Genomic DNA, 11,503 nt, shown 5'->3' with positions numbered 1-11,503 from the left:
TTGTAATCACAGAACTCGAAGAAAAAGTCCACGGGGGTGTCGCTGCTGCTGGTGACTGACGAGTCACTGCCCACCGTCCAGTACTTGCCCGTGGAGTCTAGGGGGAAGGCAGCATGTCAGACAGCCCACCACCCATTGGCCCAGGGGTCAACACCCCTCCCGCTCCCAAAAGAAGCATCCGGAACAGGCCCAGGGCCTTCTCTCCACTTGGACCGGGAACTCCAAGGCCAAGTGGCGGCCCCGGCCGTGGGGCGCCTCCCCAGGGGGCCATGTCCCCAGTCCCCCACCCCCAACCCCCCGGTCCCTGGGGACCTGCCTCGAATGTTGTAGGCCCCGTCATTGAACTCAAGCTGGAAGACATCGTAGCTGGAACGGTTGGCGTCCAGGGTGCCCGTGACCTTGCGGCAGCCAATGAAGCCGTGCTCCCCACGCAGCACGATAATAGGTCGGTTGATGAGCTTCATCAGAAACAGCTCGGCGTCCCCTGTCCCAGGAGGAGGACTCTGAGCTCTGGGCTGGGCAAGGCCCCGGGGACACTGAAACCCCGGGGGACAGCAGGGGCCTGGGCTGCGGGGAGCAGTCAGTTACCTGCGGTCTCCACCGAGGCTGCCAGCTGCCCGTTCTTCTTGGCCGTCACGAACTTGCCGTTGGACGCGCGCAGGGTGATCCTCCTGTCACGCCACTCAATGTCGAAGTAGCAGCTGGCATTCCTGCGGGCGGGGACAGTCAGGGCCTCTCCCGGGCAGGGGGCCCACGGGGAGGCGGGTGCAGGGGGCTAGGACACTCACTTGGTGGAGGCGGTGGACTGCACGCCCCCGGTGGCAGTCAGCGTCCAGTACTTGCCCGTGTGGGTGCGGAAGGCGCACTTCTTGGTGTCACGGTCAATCTCCAGCTGAAAGGTCTCCTGGTCAGTCTCTTCGTCCTGATTGGCTGACAGGTCCATACCTGCAGGCAGAGCCAGAAGGGGTGGTTCAGGGTCGCACTGTGGGGGCTGAACTCTTCCTCCCAAAGGCTATGCTTGGAACCTAGAAGCACAATCTTGTCTGAGACAAGGGTCTGTCAAGATGTAATCCATCAGTTAATGTGAGGTCACCCTGGAGGAGGGCAGGTCTAAGCTCTGGTGGCTCAGTATTAAGGAGCTTTGCTGCCAACTCAAAGGTATATGGTTCGAATCCACCAGCTGCTCCAAAGGAGACATCCGGGCTGTCTCTTCCTGTGTGAATTCCTGCCTCTGAAAACCCCCGGGGCATCAGCTATGGGTTGGTTCTGACTCGACGGGACCTGACGGGACCACGGGAGGCAGGGCTCCAAGATCATCCACACCAAGGACCAGTGACCCCACCAGGGCTGAGAGGGGGCTTCGAACAGATTCTCCACAAGGAACCAACACAACTGACCAACCCTCCTCTTGACCTCCTGGTTCTTCTATTTCAGCAACCCCGGAACTAAACTGCTGCGTAACTGACTGACCTCACAGCGACCCCGCAGGACAGGGTACCACTGCCCCACTGGGCTCCCAAGGCACGGCTGGTGGGTTTGAACCGCTGACTGTGCCAGCAGGGTTCATGAGGACACTGAAACCCACAGTTCCTTCCGCTGGAGCCCAGCTCCTCCTGCACTTGGGCCTCATCATTTTGGACAGCCAGAAGCTGCAGAGATGCTCCCTCTTCACCCTGAGCCACTCCAGACAGACAGAAGCCCAGAGAGGGAACGACACCTGTGAGGAACACGCTGCTCGGAACCTTCGAGACCCAGAGGGCAGCATTTGCCCCAAAGCCAAAGCCTGGAGGAGGGGGTGGGGAGCGGACGCGCTGAGACAGAGGGGACTCCAGTGCCACCAAATAACCTCCACCTAAAATGCTGAACAGGAAACGCGTTTCCTTTATAAACTCACACCCAGCCCGTAATTAAATACCCACTGCCACTCTGTCAGTGACCCAGGGGACTCTGAAGGACAGCACAGAAGGACCCCATCTTTCTCCTGCTGAGTGGCTCTGGACAGGCAGCCCCACGCTCAATCCACTGCACTACCAAAGGCTTCTCAAACTCTTCCTCAAAAAAGGCCACTCCTGAGCCCTGAGGGGCGGGCGCTGCCTGGTGAGGGGGTGGGATGTCCTGCTAACGGTGGTTATGCAAGCGGTGGCCCAGTCTTTCTTCTTCAGAGACATATGGAAGCATTTGAAGATGGAATGGCATGATGTCAGGGATGTGCTGAAAATAAACCAAAACCAGCGGGCGAAGGGAGGCACGAAGGGAGGTGGCAGGACGACGTAGCCAGGCAGTGTCAGGGCAGCTGCACGGGGTCTGGCGTGTCCTTCCTGTTTAAGGACACACCTAAGGGTTCAGAGAGCAAGAAGACCATTTCCGTTCTGCAAACCCAGGTGACTGGATGTAGACAAATGAAGTTGGACCCATCCCCGTGCCCACCTGGGTCACAGCTGGCACAGACACTTCTAGGCTTTTCTGTCGTTAGGTGCTGCCAAGTACGGAGGGAGCCCAGGATTGCAGCCACCGTCAGCCCACCTACTCGAGGGTTTTCCTCTGTCAGTGAAACCCCCCTTTGCAAGCATGAGGTCCTTCTCCCAGGCCTCGTCCTTCCTGACCACTCGTCCCGAGTGCGTGAGATCAAGTCCCACCATCCTGCTAAGGACCAGTTTGGCTGCTCTTCTTCCAAGACGACTCTTAGCCGCATGCCACATTATGTCCCGGACAAGCACGGCCTGAGACGGACTCTTAGCCGCATGCCACATTATGTCCCGGACAAGCACGGCCTGAGACGGACTCTTAGCCGCATGCCACATTATGTCCCGGACAAGCACGGCCCTCATGCTGAGATGCACAAAGCTCCACAGTCTGTGTGCACTCAGGCACCAAAAGAGTCCACGTACAAAGGGGGGGGGTGGCAGGGGGGGCTGGATGGAACATTTCTCCCCGTCCACGGTGGAGAGCCCAGTTCCATTCCCAGACAGGCCACCCCAGGCACAGCTACCACCACCGTCAGCAGGGGTGACCATGCTGCCATGACGTGGAACAGGCTTCCGAGGAGCTTCCAGACTGAGACAGACTAGCAAGAAAGGACTGGCGACTCACGTCAGAAAATCAGTGCACAAGAACCTACTGGACCACAGAGCCAGCGCCAGGCTGGGTGGGCAGTGTCTGTTCCTTTACTTGGGGCTGTCATGGACCAGGGTGACTCCATAGTCATCAACAGCCATGCCCAGCGTGTACCTGACATACCTGCACACACGTGCACATCAGTCTGTAGGGGCACACTGCGTGTCAATAAGTCACCTTGGATGGAACCATGTAAGAAGACCTGGTGACACAGTGAGTTAACTGCTGGAGTACTAACCAGAAGGTTGTCAGTTCAAACCCACCATTTACTCCCCAGGAGAAAGAGGATCTGCCTGCTTCTGTCAAAGGAGGACAGCCTTCTTTTTCGCTCCTTATCTCCTTTCCTCGAGGGAAGTCTGTTCTTTGGAGATGTAACTTTCTAATAAATCTATCATTTAAAAAAAAAAACCAACCCAAACACAAAACCACAAGTGCAGCCTTAGGGAACTCGGTGGCAAGAAGCTGCACTGCAGTCCCTGAGAGGTTCAAGTCCACCAGATGCTCCTCTGGAGAAGGAGGGGCAGTCTCTTCCTGTGCCAGTCGATCCGAGGGCACACAGAACAGCCCTGGAGAGCCCACAGCTCAGTTCTACTCTGTCCTACCGGGTCACATTGTTGAGCTGCAATTAACGAGTGTGTTTTGGGATTGGTGACCATGTGAATCCAAACCCAGGACACTGGGGATCACCTCCAGGTTTTGCCATGATACAGGGGCCATTCTTGCAGCCACATTTTTACTTAAAAATTCCATTAATTGTAACTAGTGAAGGTAATTAATTACTGCCTCGTCAGTCTCATAGTGTATTTAGTCTTTCATAACCACATCATTTTTTACAAATCCTCCAACAAGAAATGTGGAGGTAGATCGCTGAGTCAAACAACGTCCAGTGTCTGTTCCCCCAGAGCACGGGATTCTAAAACCTCAGCATCCAGGACATCCAGGCCACCCCCCAGGGCCTCCCCGATGAGAAAACAGAGGCTGGGCCACCAGAGGTGTCCTTCAATCTACAATCACATCGGTGACCTGGGGCAGGACAATGCAGAGGGACGCTGGGGGGGGGGTTGTCCTTGCCCAGGGTCACCCTCAAGGAAGGAAGGGCACCTGTGGCTAAAATGAGCCGCTCTGTCCTCCTCCAAGCTCTCCCTCAACCATCTGGGGTCTCGCAGGCGTGGCCTGAGGGTTTGAAGGTATGGGCACCTGGAACTGTCCAGGCTGTTGGGAGGTGAACAAACTGAAGCCATCCTGCCCCCACACCATTAGTGGGCCCCCAACACTCACTGCTATGCAGCACCACACAGGGCTTCCTAACGGCCCTGTACGACAGGGCAGAACTGCCTCAACTTCTGCTATGGAGCGAGTGGTGGGTTCAAACACCAACCTTCCAGTCAGCAGCCCATAGTCTCATGCTGCCAGAGGCCCCCAAGCCAGAGGCCCCAGAACCCTGATTTGTTTCTCTGCCAGGGAGCTCCTGGGGACCACCAAGCGGGAAGCCCTCTCCTCCTCACCCTGTGTTCCGCCCTAAAGCACTCTGCACATCTACAGGGACTACTCACCCCCGCTCAGACATGAGGACAGCACACACCCTCACTGCCACTCAGCGCTACCTGCCCAGTGGTGGTGGGGCCAGGCAATGGCTGATGGAAAGAGAACAGAAAAGAGGGAGCCCCCTCACCCCACCTAGAAGCAGGAAAGAAAAGGGGGCTCCAAACTCTCACTAAGAGGGAAATGAGGCCATTTCCTGGGCTCTGCTGGATCTGGGGAAAGCAAGGTGCACACAGGACTGGACAGAAAGACACTAGACCAACCCCTCCCTGAGGCTCACAGAGCTTGTGTGACCGAGATCAATCAGGCAGCCTGAGAGCATCTCATGAGGACCTGTCTTACTTGATCCGAGCAGAGTATTAACCTGAGGACAGAAATGCACGCACCTGCCCCCAAGAAACGTAGAAGTGGACAGGAATGGATGCCTCTGAGTGAAGGTGATGGTGAGTTATGTTAGACAAAACCAGAACAAGCAAATCTGTCCTCAAATTCGGCTAGAATGCTCCTTAGAACAGAGCAGGCACGACTCCATCAAGCTCATCGTGGGCAGGCTCTCAGGAGAGCCCAGTCCCTGGAGGAGGACATCATGCTTGGTGAGAAAGTCAATGAAAAAGAGAAAGACCCTCAACGAGACAGAGACAGAGCGGCATCCGGCTGCCAACAGTGGTGGAGCATAGCAGGGACCGAGGACAGTGAAGGTGCGGGCAGAGATCCGTCCTGTCGGACACAGAACCATCTTGATGTTCCCTAACATGGTCACTGTGTCCCGAGCCACGTTGTTAGATGGCCTCATTTGGTGACCGCCCCCAAGCACAAGAGAAGCAAACGCTGCTGGTCTAGTGCCATGTTCAGGTCCGGTGGTCAATGAGAGCCCACCATGGTGCTTCTGATTCGGAGTGCCTCTCATCTTAATCAGGGTTCTGTTGTCATCCGTGGGCTTTCATTTCCTTTATTTTTTTTTATTTTTATTTTTATTTTATTTTTGTGTGAGTGTACCGTCAAATCAGATCTGACTGGTACAGGAGATTGTCCCTCCTTCCCTGGCAGAGCATCTGGTGGATTCGAACCATGCGCCTCTGGGATTGTAGTTGCAGCTCCTTGCCACTAGGCCACCAGAGCTCCCCTAGAAGGGCTTTCATTTCTGTGGAGGAGACTGCCAGGTCTTTCTTCCTCGTCCATCTGGAAGTTCTAATGGAATCTGTCCATCATGGATGGTGCTACTGAACCAGTATTTACCAGTGGTGACATAGCCTTGGAGCACCACAGTAACAGGCCGGCCACCAGGGTGACCAATGGACAGACGGGGTGAGAGTAGGCTTGCACCTTCACAGCCACTTCAGGCCCCGACAGCAACACTCTCCCTTTCACAGAAAAGGAAACAGGCCCCCCAGGGTCAGGAGCATCCTTTGCTCTGGTTCTCAGGCCCCCTCAGTTGGGTGTGCTCACACAGGAGCTGGCTGGCTGGCTGCGGAGGCCTGGGCCAGCCCGAAGGGCCTGAAAGGGGCACCACGCGTGCTTAGACCGCGTCCTCCTCACAGCGTCGACGTCCCGGTATACAGGGCCCACCCTCTCCATTTTACCAAGACACTGAAAGGACTGGGGGGAAGGGCTGGTGCCAACTCTGAGCCCACCTACTCAGCAGGCCCCACCCAGCCTCAAGGCCCAGCCCAGACAGGAAACACCCTGCACCCCTCCCCACCCCGCATCCCAGCTGGAAGGGCCTCACTTGGCCTTGGAGCTGCTAATTAGAGCCATGTTCCTATGGAAACAAGTTTTCCTTGGATTTGTCTTTTCAGCAACAGCAGCATAGAAAATCTGAATCAGAGGCCGGGCTCTGCTAAACTCAGCCCTGGGGCACACTGCCCCAGTGGGAACAGGGTGACAGGGACACCAGGGACCTCAGGCCTTCCAGACATGTGCATGTGTCTGTGGAGCTGCCTCTGGCCTGAGACTTCCTCTTCAGTGGTCAGACGGGGCACCCTCTCCCCCTAACACCTTCCATGGCTCCCCATTGCTCTCAGGTCTTAACAAAGGCCAAGCTGAGTTCCCAAAGTCCCCTTGACTTGTTCTAAACAGGTGTACCTTCCCCCTTGTTCCACTTAAGGGAGGGGCTGGAATCCCTCTGGCCTTTCTCCCCTGTCTGATCCACATGACCCTGTCCTGGCTGGGCCACCCATGCCTCACCAGGGGAACTCTTATACATCCTGCAAAGCCCAGCCTAACCACACCTGAGCAAAGCAGCGTCTGACACGGCACTGAGGCCCCTGCCAGGAGCCCACCTGCCTGGGAAGAGGCTGGTGGGAGCGGCTGCTGACACTGCACAGGAGGGGGGATGGGGTCAGGCAGTGGCCAAGGCCCGGTGCAATGACAAAGAGCCTGGGGTGGCACGTTACAGGTGGGGAAACTGAGACCTGAGAACAGGCTGAAGCTCCAGCAGGAAGCACCTGGTCCCCTAAAACAGGCCTGCACGGGCCTAAGAGGATGGATGATTCACATCCCCAGCTTCCAGGCCAGTTCCTGGCTTGTGGGGAGGCAGGGACCCGCCTCCAGAGACCCCGCCCCCCGTGCCACGCAGGCCAGTCCAAAATGGCCTTCAAATACAGGAGAGGTCCCCAGAAGACCTGGACTGCTGTCTCATCCTTGGAAGGCTCAAAGTCAGCTAACATGGACACAGTGGAGAATCCCAAGCCAGCTGAGCCCCAACTTCGCCCCTCTCCCGGCCCACGCCCTTTAAACTCAGCCATGAGCAAAGCCATCTCCTTCTCCCCCGCCCCCCATCCCTTCTTCCTGCCCCATCAGCCTGAATCACCATCATGCTGCTGCGAGGAGACCTGTCCAGGCGCGTCCCTCTGGGCCATCATGGACACCCTCACGTAGTCTCTGTCCCCTTAAGGCCCCAAGAGGCAGGTGCTGCCCGGCTTTCCCAAGGAGGGTCCAGAACCTGTCTGTTCGCCCACGAGGGTCCCATCACCCGCCTGGTGGCTCCTGCAGCCCCACCTCCCACCGTTTCTCTGGCCACATCTGGGTTTCAAGGCGCCTCCTGTCTCAGGGCTTTTGTTCCCTCTGCCCACCTCCCCCATCTTAAGGGACCCCAGCTTTTTCCTCGACATCTCTGGGGTTATGATCATGTCCCTCCAGGGGGAACAGCAGCCACACTCACACGCCCCTCTGTTCACCCCTCAAACCCAGCCACTAGGTGGGAACCCAGCCCCACCCAGCCTCAGAGAAAAAGGAAGGTGAGCTCCACCCTGAGAAGTGGAGGCTGCCTGGGAAGGTGCGGAGGCAGCTGGGGTCCGGATTGGAGCCAGCTTAGTTCTCCAGAACTTGCTGTGACCTTGGTCTACCAGCTTCCTTTCTTTGGGCCAAGGCTGGTACTGTCCGCCCCCCATCAGGATGGGAACGGTTAGAAAGTGCCATTACTCCGCCCACACCTTGCTGGGGGTGGGGGTGTGGTTTCCAGATGCGCCCAGCATAGCCTGGGGAGCACCCCCGCTGCGCCCAAGGATAGGAGGGTGGTCGCCATGGAGATTCCCAGCGAGGGTTTGGGCCAATCTCCCACCGAAAGCGTCACACTTGTTGGTCCTTTCTTACAGAAGTGGGGGGCCCTGCAGTGGGAACCCCAAAGGAGTGAGGACCCCAGCTCTCAGAGACACTTTCCAGTGAGGGGAGTAGACGGCTGGGGATACCGGAGGCCCGCTTCTGGCGCGCAGCCGGTCGGAAATGGCCGGGAGGGCGCATCGGGTTGCAGTCAATTGTTCCCTGCGGGAGCCCTAGGGGATGGGTTCACCCGAGGGTAGCGAGCTTCCCCGGGCGCCGGGCTAGGGTCTCCCCGCCCCTGCGGCCGCAACAGGGTAGATCGCGCGGGGGAAAGGGGCCGCGAGCGGACAGCGGGCACAGGGCGGGTCACCATCCCCGCCACGCGGACCGGCCCCGTGGGGGGGAGGCCGCCCGCCGAGGAGCTCCAGAGCCGGGCGCCGAGCCTGGGGCCGGCGCGGGACCCCACAAGGCGCCGAGGCCCGCCCCGCGCGCGCATCTGGCTTCCCCATCTGCAGAGCTTGAGAGGACAAAGGGGTGAAGGAGGGCCCGGCGAGGCGGCCCGCCCCCCTGCTCACAAAGGCCGCGGCCCCGAGCGCGGGGCAGGCGAAGGGGGAAGGGCAGCCACTCGGGGCGCCCCCACCCACCGCCCCGCAGAGCCGACCCCACCCAGACTCGCCAGGGGGGTGAGAAAGGCCCCGCGGGCGGGGAGCTGGACACACCCCACGAGGATCAAAGGCCCCGCTGGTTTCCCCCCACCCCATCCTGCGGAAAGAGACCGGGGGCGGGGGGATGCGCCTTTAGAAAGCTGGGACCCTCTCCGGGCGCAACAAGGCCCGCCGACGGGGGGAAGGGCCGGAGGGAGGCGGCGCCGGCGACCCTCCCCAGCGCGGGGCCCCCGGAACCTGGACGCGCGAGGAGGCCCAGAAGGAGCGAGGGGGTTGGGGGCGGAACGCGACGCAACTCGCCGCGGGGCCTAGCGAACCCCCTCTTCCCCCGGGGCGGTGTAGGGACGTGCGGCGGGGCCGGAAGATGGGCAGGGCCCCACCCCTCGCCCCCTCCCCCAGGCGCGCCGCACGTCCGGGGGGCCCGGGGCGAGGGCGCAGGGGCCACTCACCCTGGCGCGTGGACACGTTCCTCTCGTTGGCCGCCTGCAGCACGACCTGGGCGCAGCTCTGCTCCAGCGCGAAGAGCTCGTCCTTGCCCACCTTGGTGGCCTTGCCGGCCTTGAGCGTGCCGCTGGGCCCCGACGGCGCCAGGTAGCGGCCGTCGCAGTCGCGGAAGGCCACCTTGCCAGAGCGGAACTCGAGCGTGTAGCCCGTGGCGGGCTCGGGCCGCGCCACAAGGCGCCCGTCGTGGCGCAGGAAGCGGTGGTCGGCCGTCTGCACGCTGTATCGCTGGTCCTGGAAGGCGAGCGTGATGAGCGAGTCGACGCCCCAGGGCACGTCGCGGTCCACCGCGATCTCGTCGGCCGGCCGCGCGCTCAGGTGCGCGTAGCGCTTGCGGGTCAGGCTGTAGATGTTGACCTGCGGGTGCATGGCGATGTGCACGCTCCACTTCTCGGCCGGCGACACGGTCTGCGCGAAGCACGACAGGCGGTCCTCGGTGCCGCCGAAGTAGCGCCGGTGCGCCTCGGACTGCAGCGACCAGCGGCCGTCGTCGTGCGCCACGATGAGGAAGCGGCAGTCGGCGCCCGGCGCCTCGCGCTCGCAAGTCACGTTGCCATCCTTGTCAGCGGCCAGGTAGCGGCCCAGGTGGCTGCGCAGGCACACGGCCGCGCTGCCCGCCTCGTCGGGCGGCTGCTCCAGCGTCCAGATCTGCTTCTTCTTCAGGCTGCTGGCCGACGCATTCACCTTGAAGCCGAAGGCCTCGGCCGTCAGGTACTTGTTGCCGCAGTTGATGAGGCCGAACTGGATCTGCACCGCCTCGGCCGTGCCGTTGGCGGGCATGGTGGCGGCGGGCGTGCGTCCCCGGCGCGCCAACTCCTTTGTTCGAGACCCGCCCGGCGCACCCGCAGCAGCGATCCACAAAGCCGGCCCGCGCGCCGCAGCCTTTTTATAAGCGGGGTGACGTCATGTCGGCGGGCCACGCCCCCTCCGCCTGGGAAGGGGGAGGGGGTCGCGCACCCGAGAGTCGGCTCAGGGGGCGGGGACGCGGGGCCGGGAGGGGCGAGGTTAAGCTTTGCGAGCTCCCGGGTCCCCTGGTTTGCCCCTGAAGTCTGCCTCTCGGGCTGCAGGGAGAGGCCCCTGTCCCCTCTGCAGTGCCAGGACACCGCCCCTTCCCCTCCAAAGCCTCCCCGCGGCGCGCGGCCTCCGGACTAGCCAGCAGCGACGTGCGCCCGCCCTGGGACCCAGCGGAGGGCCCGAGTCGGGGCCTAGCGGGGAAGAAAGACCAGAAAAGTTCGATTGTGACAGACCACAGGACCACAGAGCACCTCGAGACAGGGTGGGAGTCGACCGAGGGACTGCTCGGAGGTGACCTAAGGGCGCAGACTGGAAGATGGCCATAGCGAGGGAGGAAGCTGGAGGCCGGCGCACTAGTGTGCCTGGGAAACCCAGCAGAACGGAGTGGGGCCCCGAGACCCTGGCACCCAGGGAGTCTTTGGCCCTTTATGTCCGGCCCTCTGCCAGCTGTGGCCCCCCTCCCAGGGCGCTATCCTTAAAGCCACCCCAGATCACTCACAGTGACCCTAACAATCAGTCTGTTAGCCCCATGAAGCCAAAGTGGCCATGTCAGTGACCAAGGTCCCTTCTTGGTGACACATAAGACACAGGCCTGCTCTACCAGGCAGAAGTTGGTAGAAGTTATTGTCCCATTAAAAGGTGAACCTTGGGGTGACCCAGCCCCCAAAACTCAAGGGCTGTGAGTGTGATGGGACCCACCCGCTCATCCAGAGATCTCCACTCTCAAACCCCCAAGGGGATATTCCCTGTGGGCAGCCCCAGCTCTCCTCAGTTCAGGAGATCTAGGAACACTTCCCTTTTCTGAACCTCTTGGAAGTCCATCATTTTCCTGGGACATTCCCCACATGCCAAGAAAGGCCCTGGAATGCCAGCGTGACCACAGGCTGCCCACAAGGTCCCGGGCAGAGGTCCAGCTGCAGGCAGAGGGCACTGGGCTGGCGGCTGCCCTCACTCAGCCTTCCACTCTGGAAGGACCCCCTTGAGCACTGAGCTGGCTGGAAATTGGCTATACCTGCAGGTAGGGAGGCCTGAGAAAGGACATGCCTATTGCACCCCACACACACAAAGAACCCACCACTCAGAGAACCAGAAAAATAAAAAATTACTCCTGGTGCCACAGTATGATCTGT

General features: G+C 60.3%; 1 protein-coding gene across 1 annotated transcript in view; it reads right to left on the bottom strand.

The window, feature by feature from the left end:
- FSCN1 (fascin actin-bundling protein 1) overlaps positions 1 to 10,164 on the bottom strand; it is a 12,614-nt gene extending 2,450 nt beyond the window's left edge. Inside the window, exons 1-5 of the mRNA XM_006889752.1 lie at positions 9,308 to 10,164; positions 789 to 945; positions 589 to 710; positions 317 to 484; positions 3 to 97 (exon numbers count right to left, since the gene is read on the bottom strand). Coding sequence (XP_006889814.1) covers positions 3 to 97; positions 317 to 484; positions 589 to 710; positions 789 to 945; positions 9,308 to 10,139 — 1,374 coding nt within the window. The 5' untranslated portion in view covers positions 10,140 to 10,164. The remainder of the gene's footprint in view (positions 1 to 2; positions 98 to 316; positions 485 to 588; positions 711 to 788; positions 946 to 9,307) is intronic.
- Positions 10,165 to 11,503: the final 1,339 nt, after the last annotated feature.

Source organism: Elephantulus edwardii, unplaced genomic scaffold (genome assembly GCF_000299155.1).
Source record: "Elephantulus edwardii isolate Elephantulus edwardi_28Jun2011 unplaced genomic scaffold, EleEdw1.0 scaffold00080, whole genome shotgun sequence".
NCBI classification, from domain to species: domain Eukaryota; kingdom Metazoa; phylum Chordata; class Mammalia; order Macroscelidea; family Macroscelididae; genus Elephantulus; species Elephantulus edwardii.
This window is presented reverse-complemented; position numbering and strand designations above follow the sequence as displayed.